This window comes from Pyrgilauda ruficollis, unplaced genomic scaffold, assembly GCF_017590135.1.
Source record: "Pyrgilauda ruficollis isolate IOZ18807 unplaced genomic scaffold, ASM1759013v1 scaffold381, whole genome shotgun sequence".
Classification (NCBI taxonomy): Eukaryota; Metazoa; Chordata; class Aves; order Passeriformes; family Passeridae; genus Pyrgilauda; species Pyrgilauda ruficollis.
In genome coordinates, this window is record NW_024525279.1 from 14339 (window position 1) to 36889 (window position 22551).

The 22551-nt window shown below is 57.5% G+C and overlaps 2 protein-coding genes across 2 annotated transcripts in view; one reads left to right on the plus strand and one right to left on the minus strand.

The window, feature by feature from the left end:
* GAREM2 (GRB2 associated regulator of MAPK1 subtype 2) overlaps positions 1 to 7214 on the plus strand; it is an 8938-nt gene extending 1724 nt beyond the window's left edge. The window contains exons 2-6 of the mRNA XM_041476430.1: positions 70 to 210; positions 2416 to 2546; positions 3363 to 4475; positions 4976 to 5139; positions 5249 to 7214. Of these exons, the coding sequence (XP_041332364.1) occupies positions 70 to 210; positions 2416 to 2546; positions 3363 to 4475; positions 4976 to 5139; positions 5249 to 6101 (2402 nt within the window). The 3' untranslated portion in view covers positions 6102 to 7214. The remainder of the gene's footprint in view (positions 1 to 69; positions 211 to 2415; positions 2547 to 3362; positions 4476 to 4975; positions 5140 to 5248) is intronic.
* The window catches only part of HADHA (hydroxyacyl-CoA dehydrogenase trifunctional multienzyme complex subunit alpha), a 26705-nt gene continuing 11121 nt past the window's right edge, over positions 6968 to 22551 (minus strand). Inside the window, exons 6-18 of the mRNA XM_041476427.1 lie at positions 22252 to 22371; positions 22057 to 22169; positions 17872 to 18040; positions 15660 to 15716; positions 15241 to 15350; positions 14845 to 14979; positions 14123 to 14298; positions 12434 to 12636; positions 11286 to 11354; positions 10871 to 11066; positions 10420 to 10534; positions 9465 to 9610; positions 6968 to 7506 (exon numbers count right to left, since the gene is read on the minus strand). Coding sequence (XP_041332361.1) covers positions 7361 to 7506; positions 9465 to 9610; positions 10420 to 10534; positions 10871 to 11066; positions 11286 to 11354; positions 12434 to 12636; positions 14123 to 14298; positions 14845 to 14979; positions 15241 to 15350; positions 15660 to 15716; positions 17872 to 18040; positions 22057 to 22169; positions 22252 to 22371 — 1755 coding nt within the window. The 3' untranslated portion in view covers positions 6968 to 7360. The remainder of the gene's footprint in view (positions 7507 to 9464; positions 9611 to 10419; positions 10535 to 10870; positions 11067 to 11285; positions 11355 to 12433; positions 12637 to 14122; positions 14299 to 14844; positions 14980 to 15240; positions 15351 to 15659; positions 15717 to 17871; positions 18041 to 22056; positions 22170 to 22251; positions 22372 to 22551) is intronic.

Genomic DNA, 22551 nt, shown 5'->3' on the forward strand with positions numbered 1-22551 from the left:
GCCGGGGGGCGGGGGGGAGGGGGCTGGCGGTGGCGGTGGTGACAGCCCTGTCACCCTGTCCCCCCGCAGGTGAGCGCGTGGAGGGGGTGACAGCCCAGGACGTGCTTCTGGTCCACTCGTGCCGGCAGTGGACGACGGTGACAGCCCACAGCCTGGAGGAGGGACACTACGTCATCGGGCCCAAAATCGACATCCCGCTCCAGTACCCAGGTGGGGGAGGGGCGGGGCTGGGGACAACGGCGACAACGGGAATGGTGTCCCTGGGCCAGCAGAGCCGGGACATGGCCCCCCTCCCCTTCCCTTCCCCCGCCCGCTGGGGCTGCTCCAGTAAGGTCCAGTTTGGGGCAGGAGATGCTCTGGTTTGGGGGCTGCCCCCACCCCTGGCAGAGCTGCAGAGGGGACTGGCAGGGATTGGGATGGAATGGGATGGGATGGGATCCATGGGATGGGATAGGATGGGATGGGATCCATTGGATGAGATGGGATCCATTGGGATGGGATGGGATGGGATCCATGGGATGGGATCCATGGGATGGGATGGGATGGGATCCATGGGATGGGATCCATGGGATGGGATGCAGACAAGGACAGCGATGGGACGCAGACAAGGACAGGGATGAAGTTGGGGTAGGACGGGATAGAGCTGGGAATGGGAGAGAGATGAGGACGGGATGGGGAAAAGGGAGAGGGACGAGCTGGGATGGGATGAGGAAGGGATGGGATGGGCTGAGCTGGGGAGGAGCTGGGCTGGGATGAGGATGAGGATGGGGCCGGGCTGGGGCCGGCAGTGCACACGAAGGTGCTGAGCTGCCTCTGCCGGCAGCCGCCAGAGCCTTAATGACCCCTCTAAGTGCTCCGTGGCGGTAATGAGTCCTGCTAATAAATAAATAATGGGAAATGGAGGGGGGGAGGGGTTAATCACCGGTCCCAGGGGGGATGCAGGGGGCTGGGCAGTGTGTTAACAGCCTTGGGGCTCGGCCGTGCCCGGCGCTGCCCCGGGATGTGGGGCTGAGCCGGCTCCAGCCCCGAGCCGAGCGAGGAGCTCTGGTGTCCCAGCTCCGCCGGCAGGACGGGAGGGGAATTAATAAATTAATATTCCCCTCAGGTCCGTGCCCGGCAGCGGATGCCGGTGGCTGCGGCTTCGCTGGGGCTGCAGCTCCCCCGTTCCCATTCCTGCCTTCCCCGTTCCCGTTCCTGCCTTCCCCGTTCCCGTTCCTGCCTTCCCCATTCCCGTTCCTGCCTTCCCCATTCCCGTTCCTGCCTTCCCCGTTCCCATTCCTGCCCTCCCCGTTCCTGCCTTCCCCGTTCCTGCCTCTCCCCGTTCCCATTCCTGCCCTTCCCCACTCCCGTTCCTGCCTTCCCCACTCCTGTTCCTGCCTCTCCCCGTTCCCATTTCTCCTCTCCCCGTTCCCATTTCTCCTCTCCCCGTTCCCGTTCCTGCCCTTTCCCGTTCCTATTCCTGCCCTTCCCCGCTCCCGTTCCTGCCCTCCCCGTTCCCATTCCTCCTCTCCCCGTTCCCATTCCCACCTTCCCCATTCCTATTCCTGCCTTTCCCCGTTCCTGCCTTCCCTGTTCCCATTCCTGCCCTTCCCCGTTCCCGTTCCTGCCTTTCCCCATTCCTGCCCTTCCCCATTCCCATTCCTGCCCTTCCCCATTCCCTTTCCTTCCTCTCCCCACTCCCGTTCCTGCCTTTCCCCGTTCCCATTCCTGCCCTCCTCATTCCTGCCTTCCCCGTTCCTATTCCTGCCTTCCCCGCTCCCGTTCCTGCCTTTCCCCATTCCCATTCCTCCTCTTCCCATTCCCATTCCTCCTCTCCCTGTTCTTCCCATTCCTCCTCTCCCCATTCCCATTCCTGCCCTCCCCATTCTTCCCATTCCTCCTCTCCCCGTTCCCATTCCTCCTCTCCCCATCCCCGTTCCTCCTCTCCCTGTTCCCATTCCTCCTCTCCCCGTTCCCGTTCCCGGTTCCCTTCCCGGTGTCTCTCCCACCTGAGCCATGGGGTCACTGTGCCCTGGCAGAGCTGGGATGGGATTCTGGGGGGCAGTGGGCACCCCTGATGATTTGGGCTGCTCTGGGTGTGTTCTTGCACTCCCAGGAACGCTTTTGGGGGTCCCTGCAGCTCTGGGGGTGCCGAGTGGCACTGCTGGGACACCCCATGGACCCCTTGCCTTGTCCCCCACCCCAGAAACCCCCCAGTGGCTGTTGGGGGGGTGGAGGGCCAGGGGATGCTTTGGGGTCCCCTTGCAGCACTTGGACTCTGGCAAAGCCCACAGGAGCGTCCCCAAAGACGTGGTGGGGACCGCAGGCTGTCTCAGGGGTGGCTGTGCCCCGTGAAGGGCTCTGCTGGCCCCAGGGGATGGTGACAGCAGGTCCCTGTGAGGGGTCGGGCCCCTCTCACCTCGGGGGTCCCCTCAGGGAAGTTCAAGCTGCTGGAGCAGGACCGGGACCTCCGCGAGCCCGTGCAGTACTTCAACAGCGTGGAGGAGGTGGCCAGCATCTTCCCAGACCGCATCTTCGTCATGGAGGCCATCACCTTCAGCGTGAAGGTCCTGGGGACAGCAGGGGACGGGGCTGGGCAGAGGGGGACACTGGTGGGACAGCAGGGAGTGCTGGTGGGACGGCAGGGGACACCGAGGGCAGGGGTGGGGCAGGAGGGGAGTGGGGTGAGGTGACAGGGACTTTGGGGGTTGGTGGGACATCAGGAGAGGACGGTGGGACAGTGAAGGTTGGGGGTGGGACACCAGGGGTGAGTGGTGGGATATTGGGGGAATTGCTAGGACACCACTGCAGGGTGGGGGGAATAAAGTGGGGAGCGTGGGAAAGCAAGGGACAGGGCTGGGACATCAGGAGAGGACAGTGGGACAACAGGGAGTTGTGGTGGAGCGCCAGAGATGGTGGTGAGATGATGTCAGGGGATGGTGGTGGAGTGTCAGGGATGGGTGGGACACCAGGGGATGGTGGTGGGATGTCAGGGATGGTGATAGGACATCAGGGGATAATGGTGGGATGTCAGGGATGGTGGTGGGATGTCAGGGGATGCTGGTGGGCCATCAGGGGTAGTGTTGGGGTGTCAGGGATGCTGGTGGGCCCTCAGGGGTAGTGTTGGGGTGTCAGGGATGCTGGTGGGCCATGAGGAGTAGTGTTGGGGTGTCAGGGATGCTGGTGGGCCATGAGGAGTAGTGTTGGGGTGTCAGGGATGCTGGTGGGCCCTCAGGGGTAGTGTTGGGGTGTCAGGGATGCTGGTGGGCCATCAGGAGTAGTGTTGGGGTGTCAGGGATGCTGGTGGGCCATCAGGGGTAGTGTTGGGGTGTCGGGGGCGCAGGGCAGGGCAGCGGGTGCCACGTCGGGGCTGTCGCGGGCAGGTGGTGTCGGGGGAGTTCAGCGAGGACAGCGAGGTTTACAACTTCACGCTGAACGCGGGGGACGAGCTGACGCTGATGGGGCAAGCGGAGATCCTGTGCGCCAAGACGGTGAAGGAGAAGTCGCGCTTCAACACCCTCCTGCGCAAGCTGGGCAAGGCGGCGCCGGCGGCGGGGGCGCGGCAGGTGAAGGGCAAGATGCCGTGTCTGATCTGCATGAACCACCGCACCAACGAGAGCCTGAGCCTGCCCTTCCAGTGCAAGGGCCGCTTCAGCACGCGCAGCCCGCTGGAGCTGCGCCTGCAGGAGGGCGAGCACACCATCCGCAGCATCATCGAGAAGGTGAGGCTGCCCGTCAACGTGGCCGTGCCCAGCCGGCCCGCCCGCAACCCCTACGACCTGCACGCCATCCGCGAGGGCCACTGCTACAAGCTGGTCAGCATCATCTCCAAGACGGTGGTGCTGTGCTGCATCCTGCGCCGGGAGGAGCTGGTGCCTTTCCACTTCTTGCTGCTGACCGACATGCCCCGCTTCCAGCTGCCCGAGGGGCTGCTGGCCGGGGACCCGCAGCTGGAGAAGCTGCTGCGGGACAGCGCCGCGTATTGCCACGACCGCTTCAACCCCGACGAGTACTCGCGGGCCGTGCGAGAGGCCAAGCCGGACTTTCTGGAGGAATGCGCGAGCCCGCGGCGCCTGCGGCTCTGCCTGCCCGCCTGCGGCCGCGAGGAGCTCAGCCAGCCCCTGCGGCGCCTCTCGCTCTGTGCCTGCGGCTCCGGGGGTCCCCGGGAGCCCCCCGCCCGCTGCCAGGGACCGCGGGGCCTCGGCGGGGGCACCCCGCGCCCGCCGCTGCCCGACTTCCCCGACCCCGAGCGGGAGTACATGACGCCCGATTGGGCCGAGCCCGAGTTCAGGACTCAGGAGCCGCTGGAGATTCCCTACGAGGAGCTGTGGAGCAATCCCAGCCCGGAGGGCTGCTGCGAGCTGGGCAGCAGCGGCGTGCGGCCCGACCTCGTCTCCTTCGGGGCTGTCACCCCGCTGGGCTCCCCGCACCGCCCCGGGGACAGGGATGAGCCCCGCGGGGACACCCCGCCCCCTGTGCCACCCAAATCGGAGGCGGTAAGAGCCCGGTCCTGTCCCCAGGGATGGGGAATGGCATCGCCGGGGTGCTGGCAGCCAATCCGTGGCAAGGCCAGCGCCGTGGCAGGGCAGCCCGATCCCCTCCCTGTCCCTTGGCCCTGGTCACCCAAACATCCAGCCTCGGTTCCCAGGGCTGCCCATCACCGATCCTGGGGACACCCTCGTACCGCGGCACCCCCGGTTCCCCAGGGCTCTCTGCACCAGCGGGTACCTCAAGCTCTTGGGCTGCCCGGAACCGTGGGGTACCCAGATCCTCTGGCCTTCCCTACACAAAATTTCAGGCTCCCCTTCACCACGGGGTTCCCCAATATTTTAGTCTCCTCGCACCACGGGGTAGGAGGGCCCCAACTCTCCCCACTTGCACGCAGAGCTTTGTGGCCGGGCAGCACCGGCTGTCCCCGAGCCCCCATCACCCCCTCCAGTGATCCGTGGGGATCCCCAGCTCCCGCTGGGGCCCTGACGGCGCTGCCCCGTTGCAGGTGAAGGAGGAGTGCCGGCTGCTGAACGCGCCCCCGGTGCCGCCCCGGGGCAGCCGCCCCCCGGCCCCCTGCAGCCCCCCGGCCCCCCTGCGCTGCCCGAAACTGGCACCCGTGCCCTCGCCCAGCCCCAGCCTCTCCTACTACTCCTCGGGGCTCCACGACCGGTGAGTGGCTCCGGGGACTCTGGAGAGGGTGTGGAGGGGGGGCGTACCTGGAACCCGGGGATGGGGACACCGCGCCGGGGTGATGGTGACAGTGCCCTCGCCCCCGTAGGTCGGCCCCGCGGAGCGGCAGCGCCTCGCCCTCTCCGGACGCCTACTCGCTGTACTGCTACCCCTGCACCTGGGCCGACTGCAAGGCCTCCGAGCCCCCCGGGCGGCCGCTGCCCCCGGCCCAGCCCGCGCCCAGCTCCTGGTCCGACCCCTGGGCGTTCCCCGAGCCGGGCGCCGGGGCGGGCAGCGGCTGCTCCACGCCGCTGCTGGGGGCCGAGCCCCCCCTCAAACCGTTCCGCAGCTGCCCCCGCCTCAAGCCCCCGCACCCCCAAAAGCGTTTTGCCCCCTTCGGGGCTCTCAACCCCTTCGCCGGCCCGGCGGAGTGGCCGGAGAGCCCCGAGTGGTCCAAAGCGCCTTCGGCCCCGGCCGCTCCCTCCTCCTCCTCCTCGCCGGAGCCCTTCGCCCCCGCCGAGGAGCCGGCGGCACCCCCTCGCCCCCCCAAGGGCTTGGACGGGGACGGCATCGTCATCCGGGGGGCGGCCCCGCTGTCCCCCGCCGTGCTGCGCGGGGCCGAGGGCGTCACCCGCGTGTACCTGGCGCAGGGGGTGATCGAGGTGCCGCCAGCGGCGCGGGGCGATGGGGCAGCACCCCCGGGTGCCCCCCGGCCCGGCGGGGACAGCCCGGCCTGGCTGCCCCCCGCCGACCTGTCGGCGCTGTCGCTGGAGGAGGTGTCCAAGTGCCTGCGCTTCATCGGCCTCTCCGAGGACGTGGTGAGCTTCTTCGCCCGCGAGAGGATCGACGGCAGCATCTTCGTGCAGCTCAGCGAGGAGATCCTGGCCGATGATTTCCGCCTCACCAAGCTCCAGGTGAAGAAGATCATGCAGTTCATCAAGGGCTGGCGCCCCAAGATCTAGTGCCAGGCCGGGGGCCCCCTGCACTGGGGGGGTCCCCAAGTCACCTGGAGCTCTGGGTGGCCCCGCTCCCGTCCCTCTCTGATGCTGCAGGTTCTCCTCTCCCATTGCCCAGCCCTCCCCCCTTTCCCCTTTTAACACTGGACAGTAATTTTGGCCCCAACGGGCTGGAAAACACTGGATTTTGCGTCGACTGGTTTAACTTAATCCTTGTGGATTAGCATAATAAATGTACGGGAGAGTAATGAGCCCCCAGAGAAGGCCCTTGCTTGGGGAGGAGGGGAAGGGGGGAGGATGGATGCTCTGAGGGGTCTTTCCCCACCTTGCAGACCCTTCCCATTTCTTGGGAAGGGATTACCAGCCCCATGCCTCTCCCAGCACTCAGCAGAGGCAGGTGAGATGATGTCTTGGCCCTTGGTTCTGGTCTGGGAGCTTTGAAAGACAGGGAGAGGTGACATGAAGAGCAGCATGGCTCAGCCATGGCCCAAGGCCTGCCAGGGAGCAGGAAAATGGCTGGAAGCTGGAAAGGAAGCCAGGGAGGGGGGGCCAGGCCAGTGACAGGTGCCCAGAGATTTAAAGCCTTTTAGTTTAACTTGATCTCTCCCCACGGGGGGGCCCTCTGGCCTTTGCCTGCTCGATCTGCAATTACAGGCAGGTCCATCTGCCAGGATCACCTGCCAGGATCACCCCGTGGCAGAGAGCTGGAGGCTCCTCACAGCCCCTGAGTGATGGCAGAGGTGACACTGCTTTGTCCTGCACTGCTGCCATCCTGCCCCTCCATGGACAGGACCCCAGGGCACTGCCTGGACCACTCAATCCCCACTCAAGCTGTTCCCTCAGGGGGATGGGAGGAGAAGCAGGAGTCCAAACCCAGGAGATGGGGCTTTATTTTGGTGGATGTTGATGGAAAGACAAGGCCTCGGCTCCAGCCACAAGCTGGATGCTACTGGCCAGACTGGGAGCTCTGGAGGCCACGGCATGAAGGCAAGGGCAGCAGAGGAATTCCCTCCCCCAGCATGGAGCCCCCAGGCCCAGGCTGGCATGGGACGGACGTTCCCAACACACAGTGGCTGGTAAGGCACTTGAAATGACTACAAGCCATGAGGCAACCTCCTGCCCCACTCCTTCCTTCCTTTCTTCTTTCTTTCCTTCCTTTCTTCCCTTCCTCCCCGGGGAGCTTTGGAGATTAACCTATGGAGAATGGGGTGTTGTGGGGAGCCAGGGCCCGGCTGGAGGAGCTGTCGGGGTGTCACCAGGCCACCTCAGGGGTGGAATTTCTTGCTGGGGCTGTTGGCGTGGTCCAGCAGGAGCTGGCACGGTGTGAACTGGCTGCCGTACACGGCCTCGTACTTGCGCAGTTTGTCCACGAGCTGCCGGGCGCCGTAGGAGTCCGCGAACCTGAAGGGACCTGTGGGGACAGGGACACAGCTGTGACAGGGAAACGGCAGGGACGGAGACACGGTGGGGATGGGGACAGGGACACAGCTGTGACAGGGAAACGGCAGGGACGGAGACACGGTGGGGATGGGGACAGGGACACAGCTGTGACAGGGAAACGGCAGGGACGGAGACACGGTGGGGATGGGGACAGGGACAGCTGTGACAGTCACACAGCTGTGACAGGGACATGATGGGGATGGGGAAAGGGACATGGCTGTGACAGGGACACGGCAGGGATGGAGACACGGTGGGGATGGGGAAAGGGACATGGCTGTGACAGGGACACAGCAAGGACAGGGACATGGCAGGGACGGGGACACGGCTGGGACATGGCAGGGAAAGGGACACATCTGGGATAGGGACACACTGCTGTGACACGGACACGGCAGGGTCAGGAACACAGCTGTGACAGGGACACGGCAAGGACAGGGACATGGCAGGGACGGGGACACGGCTGGGACATGGCAGGGAAAGGGACACATCTGGGACAGGGACACTGCTGTGACACAGACATGGTGGGGTCAGGAACACAGCTGTGACAGGGACACGACCGGGACAGGAACACGGCGGGGACAGGGGGAGAGCTGGGACAGGGACACAGCTGTGACAGGGTCATGATGGGGATGGGGAAAGGGACATGGCTGTGACAGGGACATGGCAAGGACAGGGACATGGCTGTGACAGGGACACTGCTGTGACATGGACACGGCAGGGTCAGGAACACAGCTGTGACGGACACGACCGGGACAGGAACACGGTGGGGACAGGGGGAGAGCTGGGACAGGGACACATTGGGGACAGGGACACGGCTGTGACAAGGACACATTGGAGATGGGGACACGGTGGGGACAGGGACACAGCTGGGACAGGGACACGGCTGGGACAGGGCAGGGACAGGGACACATGGCTGTGACACACAGGTGGTGGGGACAGGAACACAGCTGTGACAGGGACACAGCAGGGACAGGGACACGGCGGGGACAGGGACACGGTGGGGACAGGGACATGGCTGGGTCATGGCAGTGACAGGGACACAGAGGGGACAGGGACACAGCTGTGACAGGGACGCACCAAGGTGCCTGGAAGGGTCCCAGCATCCAGAAGCAACGGCTTTGTCCCATTCATCCTTCTCCACAGGAGACCCCCCCAGTCCCTCATCAGGGACTCTGCTCCCTGCTCACCTGAGCTAGGGAGGGCTGGGGACAAGCTGGGACATGGATAATCACAGAGTCATGGATGGTTTGGGTGGGAAGGGACCTCAAAGCCCATCCATTCCCACCCTGCCAAGTCTCACTACCTCCCACTGACCCAGGGTGCTTCCAGCTCCAATGTCCAACCTGGCCTTGGGTGCTTCCAGGGATCCAGGGGCAGCCCCAGCTGCTTTGGGCACCCTGTGGCAGGGCCTGCCCACCCTGCCAGGGAACAATTCCTAATTCCCAATATCCTGTCCAACCATGGGAAGCCATTCCCCATTATCCTGCCCCTCCAGGCCTTTGTAAAGAGTTGCTCCCTCAGTCTGAACATGGCTCAAGGAGGGAAAGCACCAGGCACATGGCAGAAGCACCACCTCAGGTCCAAGAGCCCTTGGTGAACTCCAGCAGCAGAGGGAAGAGACAGCATCAGAATCAAGGAATTATTTAGGGGGGAAAAGCCTTTTGAGACTATTGAGTCCAAACATTCCTCAGCAGTGCCGAGACTACAACTAACCCACGGGCTTTTGAATCCCTCCAGGCATGTGGTGTCCAGCCCTGCTCTGCACAGCTGTGCCAGTGCTGGACAGCCTGGAATTATTCCCAATATCCAACCTACACCTTCCCTGACGCAGCCTGAGGCCGTTTCCTCAGGCTGCAGCTCAAACCTGGCCTTGCCACGTGGCTTCAGCCCACGAGGAGCTTTGGAGCCCAAAGCTCAGCCCAGAGCACTCACCTCCCAGGCAGGGGGGGAAGCCCAGGCCGAACACAGCCCCGATGTCCCCCTCCACGGGGTTGCTGAGGATGCCCTCCTGCAGGCACATGGCTGCCTCGTTGACAAACCGCGTCACCAGGCGCATCTGGATGTCCTCGTCGGAGCAGCTGTGGGACACAGGCTGTGAGAGCTGGGCAGGGACAGCACACAGGTGGGACACGGAGCCAGGCCAGGGGTGGGAATGTCCCAGTCCATGTGAGGATCAGAGCTTAGCTCTGTGAGTGTCCTGAAGCAGGCACTAAGAATCAGGCTGAGATTGGAAGGGACCACTGGGGCTCCTCTAGTCCAATCTCTCTGCCCAAGCAGGTTTCCTGGAGCATGGCATGCAGGATTGTGTCCAGGTGGATTTGGAATAAAAGTAAAGGCTTGATCAGCTTCTGTGTTCAGCAATGCCATGGAATGACAGAATGGTTTGGGCTGGAAGGGACCTTAAAGCTCATCCAGTGCCACCCCTGCCATGGACAGGGACACCTCTCACTGTCCCAGGTTGCTCCAAGCCCCAGGGATCTTCCAGGGGATGCAGGGGCAGCCCCAGCTGCTCTGGGCACCCTGTGCCACGGCCTGCCCACCCTGCCAGGGAACAATTCCCAATTCCCAATCTCCCATCCAGCCCTGCCCTCTGGCACTGGGAGCCATTCCCTGGCTCCTGTCCCTGCAGGCCTTGTCCCCAGTCCCTCTGCAGCTCTCCTGGAGCCCCTTCAGGCCCTGCCAGGGGCTCTGAGCTCTCCCTGGATCCTTCTCCTCTCCAGGTGAGCCCCCCCAGCTCTGCCAGCCTGGCTCCAGAGCAGAGGGGCTCCAACCCTGGAGCACCATGTCCCTCAATGCCACCTGATGCACCTCGTGCTGCTGCTGAGAGCACAAGGAGCTGGGCAGTGCAGGAGCCAGCCCCAGCCTTCCCTCACACACAGGTACTCACACGTCAGGATTCGCTGGCACCCTGAACTTCTCCAAGATCTCATCCATGCCAGAATTCACACTCCTGTTCTTCACTCCCTCCTGGTACACGTAGAAGCCTTTCCCTGCCTTGCGACCTGCAGGGATCACAGCAGACAAGTCAGCTCCTGCACGTGTCCTGTTTCCTCCTGACACCCTGGATCCTGTTTTGTGCCTGCTGTTCCTGCTCCCAGCACTCTGCACCTCAGAGCACAGATCTGCTGCTTCAGCAGGGGCACAGGGAAGGGACCCAGCTCCCCCTTGGCAAGATGCTGCCACTGTGCCAGGCCCTTTCTCTGGGTCCAGAGGCCCAACAGCACCACTCCTTCTATGGGAGGGATTCCTGCCCCATTCCCAGCGCTGCTCTCCCCCTGCTGTTGCCTTCCCCAGAGCAGAGGGGACACTCTTTAGCTGAGAACACCTTAGCAGCTCACCTAAGAAGCCTTTCTGCACCATGAGCTTGAAGAGGTCGATGCTGCCCCCTCCGAAGCGCTGGCCAAAGGCCTTGCCCAGGTCCTCGGCCACGTGTGTGGCCACGTCCACGCCCACCTCGTCAATCAGCGTGGCCGCTCCCACCGGGAAGCCGAAGGCAGTGGAGATGGCATCCACCTTCTTTGGGTCAATACCCTCCTGCGGGATAGGAGGGGAAGCCATGGGATCTCGGGATGAGGTGAGGCAGAGAGCCCAGCCCCATTAACTGACTGCAAACAGGAGCCAAGAGCAGGCTGGGGACAGCCACAAAACACAGGGTTGGTGACCCACATCCTCTCCTGTCCACAGCCAGGCTGACCCCACCCCAGCCCTGGTCAAAGCAGAAGCATTTTCCATGACTATTTGGGGGATGCTCACCTGGAGAACTCGGACCACCTCGGACAGCATTGGCCCCAGGCACCTGGTGGTGTAGAATCCAGGCCCATCCTGGGAAAAGGAGTGCAGCAGGGAGGCAGGTGAGTTCTTGGTAGCACCAGAACTGTGGTTCACAGCCCAGGCTGCACTTCAGCCACCCCAAAACCCATCTCCTACACTATGGTGCTGACTGCTAGAATAGGTTTGGGGTTCTTTTTCCCCTGTAGGGCTCAGCAGTGTTTGCAGGCTTCCATGAACTTACTCCCTGGAAGTTCCCATGGCAGTGTTTTTATTTGAACTAGTGCCTGCAGGTCCAGAGCAGGCTGCTGCTTCACCAAGCCCAACAGGCTGGTGAGGAAAAGGGTGCTCAGCACAAGGGAAACCAACACAAGCCAGTTCTTCCACCTCTGCTGCTCCCCACAAAGTCAGGAAACAAGAGATGAGCTGCAAACTGCCCTTCAGGGAGGCAGCTGAGGTGGGGATGAGGCTCAGGGGAGCAGCACCGTGTCCCCACTGGTGTTTGGAGATGCCCAGAGCACTTTGTGACAAACCAGCTTTCCCAGCACTACAAGAGAGACGTGCTCAGCATTCTGGCACCCTCAGGAATCAGGAAAAAGACAGGGACACCTTCCTGTGCCCCAGGTTGCTCCAAGCCTTGTCCAATCTGGCCTTGGACAATTCCAGGAGTGGGACAGCCACAGCTCCTCTGAGCAACCTGTGCCAGAGCCTCCCCACCCTCACAGGGAAGAATTTCTCCCTAATATCCAATCTAAATCCACTTTTCCATGTATTCCTGCCCCTCTCCCCTAAGATTTAAGCCAGGCAGAGGAGGGTTGCTGCTCACTGACCCTCTGTCCTTGCAGCCTGCCAGGGAGCTGAGCTGGTGACAGTCCTGTGCAGACTGCTCTGTCTGGGATGCCCTGGAAGCTGTGTGGGGCAGGAGTGCCAGCTCCTCGTGCTGGCCCTGCACGTGTGCCTGGTGGCTTTCCATGGCTCTGAGGGACATGTGAGGATCACCTGGGCACTTGCCCCTTTCTGACTTCCCTTTTCACTTCTCAGAGGAATAGCCAATGTGTCCACACACGTTTCACCCTCCCCTCAGTGCAGAAACCCTTTTATTTATTACCCAGCAGTGTGCAGTGTCCCCTCACCTTCACCACGATGACCACTTTGCCCTGTTTGAGGCCAACAGCAACAGCAGAAGCAGCTGTGTCCTGGGAGGTTTTGTCTGTGGTGATGATTTCCAGCAGCTGCATCTTGTCAACAGGAGAGAAGTAGTGCATCCCAATCACCTGGCAGACAGAAGAGCTGGGTTCAGAGGGATTCTGGCTCCCAGAGCAATCAGCTGGGCAAGCTGAGTGCAGAGGGAAGGCCCTGAGCACACTCTTATCCCTCTGTGACAGGAGTGCTCTCCAATTCCCTTCTCTCCTTGGTTTTCCCAAGGACACAGCACATGCCCAGGAGCTCCTGCCTTTGAGGATGAAGGTACAATTTTTACAGGACCACTTCAGCCAAATCTGCCTGGGAATCCCTGAGCTCAACCCCAGGGAAATGAGGGGCATGGTGTGACCTGGAGGGGCACCTGAGCTGTCAGGGCAGCCCCACCCAGCTGCTGTGTCTGCTGGGCTCAGACTGGAGCAGCACTCAGGGAGTCCCTGCGTGCTGCCTGTGAATGTCTTTGGTGAGGAAGTGATTTTAAGCACGAGAAGGCTTCTATCCAGGAACTCATTAGAGAGGGAAGTGCAGCCTTCCCCTGAGAACAGCATTTAAGTGCAGATTATCTCTGTGCTTCACTGTGTGAATGTGACCATGCCATCAGCATGTCACCTTCATGCCTCCTGGCAGCCACACTTGGCACCAAGCCCTGCGTAAGTCAGAGGCACCTTGCTGAGTTGCAGGCTGCAAAACTAATTAAAGAAAATGTGCTAATTAGTTAACTGACTTCCTATGAGTTTCCCCCTAAGAGCCATTGTACAGGCAATTTAAACAGCAAGAGGATGTTATTTGCAAGGATGAACAAATGAGGCTCAGTTGGCAATTTGGACCCAACAGAGGTCCCACAGCAAATGAGGAAGAGGCTCAGCAGGGTGACAGGAACCTCCAGCAGGTCACCTCACGCTCACAGGCACCACAGGTACCCTGGCAGGGCAGTCCCCTGCTGCCTCAGGGATGTAGGAATCAGTGCTCCTGCTCAGATGGACTGAGGCTGCAAAAGCCCTGCAAGATCATCCAGCCCAAGCTGTGCCCCATCCCTACCTTGTCACCAGCCCAGAGCACTTGTCAGCACACAGGATTGTGCAGAGCCCTGGGAGATCAGGGAACCCTGGCTAACGAGGCAAACGGGGTTTGCTCATTAGAAACTAATTGGAAAGCAGTAGTTCAAGTCAGCCAGCTCTGACTTGCCCTGAACTCTCCCCAGGCCTGCAATAACAGTCCCAGAGCTCCCATGTTTCTGGCAGGCCTCTGCAGCCATGGGAGACACTGCAGGGAACACCCCTTTTCCCCAGTGTGCCCTTGAATAGAACAGAGGGACAGCAGGTGAAGGACTGCAAGGTGTGGAGATACCAGAGGACATCACTGTCACATCAATGTGCTCAGACAAATGGAAGCTTTTTTTGGAGCACTTTTTTATGTCCCATTCAGCTACCAATTCCTTAATTGAGCAAGGAGTGTCCCCAGTGAACAAAAAGGCTGCCCTGGATGCTCATCCATGTCCTGGTGTAACTGATTTGTACCCAGAACCCAACTGCAGCACAAAGGGGAGGGGACAAACCCAGCAGAACAGCCCAGGACTCTCCCCCAGCCAGGGCCCCCATCCAGGAGCTGCTCAGGACTGATACTCACAGCCTCCACCTCCTTCAGCACTTTGTGTTTGACGTTGATGTCCTCGAACACGGCCTCGATGACCATGTCTGCCTTCTCAAAGCCCTTGTAGTCCAGCTGGCCCATCAGGTTGCTGAGGATGGAGTCCCTCTCAAATGATGTCAGGCTCTTCTTCTTCACCTTGCCGTTCAGCCTAGGGAAGGACAGCTCTGTCACAGCTCCTGAGTGGACCAGCCAGGCTGCTGGAGGTGCACCACGGGAATCCCTCCTGTCTCCCCCCAAAACTCCATCTCTGACCCTGCAGGACTGTCACTCTGTGTTCTGACCCCTCTCTCCACGTGGGAACAGGAGAGTCCTGCTCCCACAGGTGACCTGAAGGCTGGTCACTGACATTCCTGATGGCACACAGCTGAGTACTGATACTTCAGAACCAGGAGAACATGGAAAGAAACCCAGGAAGAAAACCCTGGAATGCCTCCCCTGCCATGGGCCTTCAGGCAGCCAGAATCACTCTATCTTTAGCTGAATCTTAGGTCTCTGCCTACCTAAGGCTGAGCCTATCCCACAGCAATGTCCCAGCACACTGCAGGGGACAACATTAAAATAAAGCTTTTCTGTGACACCCAGTGGCTGCTCCAGCAGAACAGCAGTGTCAGGAGCTCCTGATGCTGACAGCACAGGAGAACTGTGACTAAAGGCAGCCCAGTGCCACCAGAGGAAACCCCCTGAACTCACATACCCCTTGTAGACCTGCTGCTGGCCTCTGTCCAGACCCTTCTGTGCCGTGTCCTTCAGAATGGTCTTGATGCCCTTATCCACGGAAACCTGGGCGATGCCGGCTCCCATGAGCCCTGCTCCCAGCACAGCCAGAGTCCTGCAGGGAAGGACCAAGGGGACACCTTCAACATGGACATGGTGAAGTCCCATCACTGCTGGCAGACTCACACAGCTCCTGTCATCCACCCAGGCACCACCTGAGTGGGGCCACACAGCAGTGAGGTCTCCAAACTGCAGTGGGTCAGCCTCTGGAGGCTGGAAACCTCTGCTCTGATCACAGCTCTCCAGCCCACTCAGTCCCAGGAGCCTTTCAGAGATCCTCCAGCTGCTCCTTCAGGCATCCCACACTGGCACTTACTTGACTTCTTTCTGAGGTGTCCCAAACTTGTTCTTCTTGCAGTGCACCTGCCCGTGGTAGAGCCCCATCAGTGCCTTGGATTCCTTGGTCACTGCAAGTTGGCCAAAGCTCTGGAAGAAAGGCAAGAGGGGAGCTGAGGTGTTGGCATGAAACAGCTCTCAGTGGCAGGACACAAAAACATGGCAAGGGAGGAGACAGGCACTGTGTGACAGCACAGGTGAGCAACCTGGATAGAAAAGGAACAAGAGCCCAGGTCACCTCTGAGGAGAGGCACCTTCTGAGCTCAGCACAGCCTGCACCACCACCTCCTCCCCAACAGCACAAGGACATGGAGCTGCTGGAGAGATGTCTAGCCTCTGTTCCAGCTCCTTAAGGCATCACCCCAGGACCTGATCCCTGCCAGGATCTCCTCTCCTTACCTGGGCTTCAATGAGGTATCCAGCATCACTCCCCTGATCCAGACCAGTTTTTACGACCTAATCCAAAAGCAGTAAAGACACCACAGTTCAGTCATGCTGCAAACACACAAATGAACAGGATCCCCTGTTGTCTCCAGTGACCCCTCCCCAACATTCAAGGCATAGTTCAGACTCCCTGAATCCTGTCCCTGCTGCTCTTAGCAGAGCTGTGTCACCCTGTCCTTCTAGCACAGGACAGGTGAGGGGTTTACCACCAGGTTCATTCCCTGTGGTTTTAGGAACTGTGCTTCTGTAATGTCATGCTCTTCAAATCCTTCACAGGTTTTAGAGGAGTCTGGGCAACAACTTCAGTAGTGAAAAGTCATTTTACAATAAGGACTCATTCACAGAGTGTAACAGAAGGGACTAATAAAGCATTATGTAGTTAGTGCTGTGAAAATTATAGCAATTTCTATTTTTATGGCATCAAATAGGTCTCCTGAACTCTTCAGAGACTGTATAGAAAACTTGGGAAAAGTGCAGCTGAAAGTCTCATGGCCAAAATATTCCAGCTAAGCCTTTCCTCAGCTGGGATTCCTGCTCTACTCCTCACTGGTACCAGTACCCATAAACTGGTGATCATATTTTGAGTAGTGATTCTGAATTCTACCATTTGGTGATTCCAGTTCCTTAGTGACAGGACTGGACTCCCCTGACATGAGACCCTTCCTCCCCCACATGCATCCCACATCCACTGGGGCCACTGTTCCCACAGATCCAGGTGGAAGCACCCTGTCCTCAGGCTTTTATCAAAAATCCTTACAAACAGGTCAGTTCTCTCTGACAGCAGCAGCCTGATCCTGTTTTTAGAGGTCACAGGCAACAAAATCTCAGGCCTGCATAACCTCCCAGCACTCAGCATGAATGTTCTGAGGAACACAAAGCATAAGCACACACAAAACAAAAGTTGTCTGAGCCAAGTCTGCCAAGAAAAAGCAGGGAATGAGGTTTGGAGCAGGCTGCACCTTCCTTCACCACTGCCTTGCCTCTTAAAATACCCAAAACAAGCCTAGAAGAGAATCTGCAAACTCCTGTCCTGGGGGAGAGAGGGAGGCAGTAAAAAAGCCACAACACTGACACTTATTATTCTTCAGGGGTTCTGGGAAGATCTCCATCCTGCTGCTGTTCTGGGGAAAAAAAACCCATTCATTCTTGGCTGCAAGGAACAGAGTATCCCAAGGCTTTTATTCAGCACCAGACCAAACGTGGCTGGAATGCACAACCAGCAGGGATGGGGCACAGCCAGGAGGGCACTGCCAAGGTGACAGCTACAGCTCAGACCAGGCCTTGGCACCAGAAGGGAGCAAGAGGAGTTACAAAGCACGTCAGGGAAGTGGGAGATGGATGGATTTCACCAGCATTTAAGGGGCAGTGACCTTACAGAGATAATCAGGTGGGCACGTGGGGCTGCTGGGAACTCAATCTTGCAGAGCTGGCAGTGCCAGCTAAGCCCACCTGTGAATCTGTGCACAGCCAGAATTGCCTCTGTGGCACCAGAAATAACAAATTTAAGCACAAGAGTGGTAAAACGAGGACCAGTGAGGAAAAAATAATTAGGGATAGGTTGTTTATTATGGCAGAGAAATGGAGGGATGAGGATGGTTGAGGAGAACAAAGACTTTGTGTGTGTGGGATAAATGGGTCACATACAAGTCCTCCCTGCTGGGGAGAACACTTGCCTGCTCCAGCCCTGGACCTGCCCACCACAGTCTGTCCTACACCCTCAATTAAACTCTATTCCAGCTTTCCCTGTGTCCCAGCAAAGCTCAAGCAGGACTGGATGGTGTTTAGGACACGAGGCCCACGTGCCAGCATGGAGTGAGAGATGAAACATCCCCAGCCAGCCCCCAGAAGGAGGTGTGGAACCTCAGCTCTGCTCATCCAGGAGGAGCAGCATCACCCACCCACAGTGGCCCTGCCTGTGAGTGCTTTGTGTTGAGGCTCCCCCATCCCTGCAAGTGCCCAAGGCAAGGCTGGATGGGGCTTGGAGCAGCCTGGAAAAGGGGAAGGTGTCCTGCCCATAGCCCCACAGCCAGCACTCCTCAGGACTGATCTCTGTGAGGATCAGGATGTTGGCTTGACTCAGAGGAAGGATCACTTTCCCTCTGCCTGTCCCACATTTTCCCACAGATCCACCTGCCCTGCAGCTCCCCCCACCTCGCAGGGGTGTTACCTCGATGATCTTCAGAGGAGCAGGGTAGAGCCCTTTGGTTTGCTTTTGAACTTTGCTCTCCACTGTCTTGTAAACTTGCTGCCTGACGAAGGGAAGGGCCATGGCATAGTCTGTTAGCCCTGCAAGGTGGGACAGAACAGGGGTCAGCACAGTGCTGTGCACAGCCAGCCTGCCAGGGTGGGCTGCAGAGGTAAGGGAATACAAATGTGAATATCTGCACTAGAAACATGCACCTGAAACCCAGGCACAGGCAGCAGGGGCTGCTCAGAGGGTTTCCATGGATTATTCCATGGACAAGTCTCATTGAGGGCTGAAGTGTCCTCCTAACACAACTGGTGACACTGAGAGCCCTGGGAAGCAGAATTCCCACAGATGTCCCCATTTCTGGGCTGTGCTGTCAAGGATCAGATTGGAGCAGTCCCTTGTACCTCTTCCCACTTGAAAGGGGAAGGTGTCCTGCCCATAGCAGGGGTGGGATGGGATGGGCAGCAGGCTGTGATGAACCCTAGGTGTGGTTAAACACAAATCCCCTGATTACACCTGATACCTTGGGGTTTAAGTTTTTTCTGTTCTGTTTTGGTGTGCAGCTTTGAGCTTTATATTAAGTGTTACTGGGATCTTTTCACAGGGTGGTGAAGACAAAACAATCCTGTTGCAGTTGGAGACTCAAGGACAACCTCTTCAAATTCAGGCTCAAAGCATAAACAACGTGAAAAGAGGAGGGCAGGCAAGCAAGCAATGAGGATGAAGCTTCATCATTTGAAGATATTAATTGGACAGTTAACTCCTATATATAAATGGACTAAAATTTATAAAAGTGTGAGATCTCATGACCAAGCCCTCTTTTGCTCCCACCTTGCAGCCATCCAGACTGTGGCTCTGGTACTGCCAGGGTATAGCCTTTGAAGGCACTTCAATAAAAATCCTCTTTATTCCTCTTAACTCTGTCTAAGAGGGGCTCTAGCCCTTAGAGCAGCTCTGTGGCCTCTTTTTTTCACCTCTCTCTGTAACAACCTGAGGGTTTTCACCCAGCAGACCCCAGAAGCTGCTCCCTGCTCAGGGAGTCTGTCAGCAAGGAGGAGATAAAGCAGCACAAACACTCTGACAGCTCAGGGAAGCTCCCTGTGGAAGTTTCCCTCCTGCCCTGGCAGAATGTCAGAGCCAGTCCAAGGAAAAACAGGCCAAACAAAACACAGTTGATTTTACAGGCAGCAACAAAGTACAGCTCAGAGCAGCTGCATAATCTACATTTCAACAATGCCCAGGGGGTTTTAGAGAATTCACTGGAAACCCAAGAGCATTTGGGAGTTCAGAGCTCAAACTTCACCAGCTTCCAAATTCTATTTTCACCACGCCAGGCTGAGACCTTCAGCTTTATAACTCGATGTGCTACAAGATATCAATCCCTGATTTCATCTTTCTGGTAGCTTGGATACATTAACAAGTGCTGGATTCTGATACTCCAGCTGAAGGAAATTGCTGTTTGTTTCAAAGTCTGAGCTGTGAGAACCATTCACACTGAGTGGCTGACCCCACATATGTGGGTTTGCTTTACCTGCAGTTAATTCCCAGTGTTTTGCTGTGTCCTAACCCAGGAGCTCTGAGCTGTGCACGCCCATCTGCTTTCTTTTATAAATGGCACACGCCAGAATTGGATCCAGGCAATGCTGCAGAGCTCCCTGCTGAAGGAGAACTGATTGCATGCCCTGAAATTGCCTCCTGATTGATGGTGTGTGTCTCCTTCCAAGCTTTCTGTCATCAGTTAAAGCATCACCCCAGGTAGAGCTGCTTTCCCCAGCCACAGAGTGAACAGGAGCCCTCCTGGCACTGGCTGCTGTTTGGACAACAAGGAACACATCCAATGTTTGTATGTAATTTGTATTTCTGTGTTCCTCCTACGTGCTTCTCTGGGCTGAGCCAGATTCCCAGCAGCTCCTCAGAAAGCTCACGTTTCCTTTCAGCAAACTGGGCTAATTGTGGCTATAAACAGCCACATTTGCTACCTCTTAAAAAAAATGCCATGTTCTGCTAGTTTGGAAAGATACTTTAGATTTCTTCTCGTGCATTTTTTGTATTCGAATCTGTTGTGACTTTCAAAGTCACATTTTCCCCTTCTTCTTCCCTGTTTCCATTAATTCTTTGGGGTACTTGGGAATCTGTGAACAACAGGATCCACATTTGCAAGTTATATCTAGGAGTTTAAACTTTCAAATCCATTCTACAATCTTTTCTATCTGGAAAATACTGCTTTCAAACCAGGCTGAAAACCTGTCTTATTTATCAGGATTACTTATCAGTGTGCAAACAGTAACATGTTTTCAGCTTGCATAAAATGTGGAAAGGAAAGGGTAAAACTACCAGATCCTTTGGCATCACACTGTCATTTTGGGAATGAAGAGAACAGGGAAAAGATTGCTCTAACATGATATATGCTGGATCTAGGCAAAATTTACTGTTTGTTACATGCAGCAAAAGTCATATAAGGAAATAAAGGCACTACATACAGTTGTATGTATCCTCAGCTCCTGACCATCTTTTTGCCACCTGTGCCCTTTATTCCTCAAACCTTCCACTTGACATAACTGCAGGCAAACCCAGAATTCTGAGGTGTTCTGCCTCCCCTCCCTCTCCTTTGTGGAACTTGTGTGCCCCACCACACTGTGCCAAAACTGAGCTGTTAAACACACAGCCAGCATTTTGGGAGTGCTGAATCCCTGGAAATCCCTGACTAGAGCCAATGTCCAACCAATCCCAACCTTTGAACTCAGTGCAGGAAACCTCTCACTTGCTTTAGCTACTGCAACACAAGTGGCCCAACTTAAAGCTGTCCCACAATGAAGCAAGCCACCACAAAACCAGTTTTAGCAGCCTCTGAGGGTGGGTTGCACAATTTCCAAGCACAGGAATCCTCATTTCCAGACAATTGTATCATCAGGAGAGGAGGACACAGCACAGGGCTGATCACACAGCTGTGAGATGCTGCCAGAGGCAAACTCTGAGTCATTAATGACAGAGCAGTGCCTGGTGAATCTGCACAGGGTCACCAAGTAGACCCTGCAGCTAAATGTGCAACTTTGGGCTGAACAAACCTGGGGAGATTACAACCCTGCAGCTGGCCAGGGCCATTCACCTTCACCCAAACTGCTCCAAACACACCCAGACACTGCAGAGCCCCCAAAGCTAAGGAAACCCCCCACAGACACTCCAAGAGAAGAGACAGGTAAAATCCAAATCAGAAACTCCCTCCTGTTTCAACTCCCACTATTCTCCTCTTCCACAAAAGGCTGAAGTCCTCAGCTGTAAGTTTTAATCACAGAAACTCAGAATTGTTTGGTTGGGAAGGAGATGTTAAAGGTCATATAATCCCCTGCTATGGGCAGGGATTTAAGGTCCCTTCCAACCCAGATCATCCCATGATCCAGCTGAGCACTGGCCTGTGGGACAGCATGGACACCAGGGCTTCCTTGGCATTGCTCAGGGTGGACAGCAGCAGCTTTTCATTAATTTTATTTTCTTCAGCACCACCAGTGTGTTCTGGCTATGCTGAGCCTGGGGAAACCATGCTCAGCACCCTCTAAGCCCAAGGCAGTGCCAGCTGGAGCAGTGGCTTCCATTCTAACTCCTGAGAGGGGCTGATGGCTCCTCTTGGGAGGCTCTGGAAGGTTTAGTCCTCAAACTCCTCCATTTAGTCACCTTCCAAGAAAGCTGCCCCAGTGAAAGAACTCTGGGAGCAAGACATGATTCAGGAGCCTGCTCAGCACTTGGAATCCTGCAGTTTGCAGGGAATTTCTCCCCCCAGCTGACAGCCAGCTGGCAATTCTGAGTGCCCAAGCCATGGGGGCTCCCTGCTGCAGCTCCTGTCAGGGATTACCATCTGCAGGCTGCAGAAACACAGCCATCAGTCATCTATTGTCCTTCCATTAGGGGCTGCAATCTGTCCTCTGACATGATAAATGAGCAATGTGGGCTCTTATCTGGATAATTAGCTTGAGAGCCAGCAGGCCTGCCCTCCATGCTGACCTCTCCTGTTCACTCAGCTTCTGCAGCAGCCTCACATTTCAAGGTCCCTGTGCTTGTAAGGTGGGAACAGGGATTTCTGCTCTCCTACAGAGCAGGACAAAACCTCTCCACACATTTTAGTGAGGGGAAAGGTTCCCTGACAGGCATCAAGGAACTGAAGGACACTGTGTCTGACCTAGTGGTTCCACCAGCTGGTCAACCAGCCCCATCTTCTTGGCTCTGTCTGCACGGATGTTCCTCCCAGTCAGCATCATGTCAAAGGCAGCAGGAAGTCCCACCTAGAAAGGGCAGAAAGAAGATTCCAGAGTGGGAGTTTGCCAGGCAGAAAGGGCTATGGAGTTAAGTTTTCTTCTTACTCACCATTTTTGGCAGCCTCTGAGTACCCCCTGCTCCGGGCAGGAGACCCAGCAACACTTCAGGTGTTGCCAAGACTGTTTTCCTGTCCTTTGTTGCTACTCTGTAGTGACAGGCAATGGCAACCTTAAAAAGGAAGAGTCAAGGAAAGGTTTCTGTGTGAAAAACAACAGAAGAACCAGGCATCCACCACACAGCTCTCTCCCACACACTGCCTCAGCTTTCCTCATCACCCTGCCCCAATTCCTTCACCAACTGCCCAAATTCCCTCTGTGCTCACTGATGGCTTCTGGGGGATGACAGCAA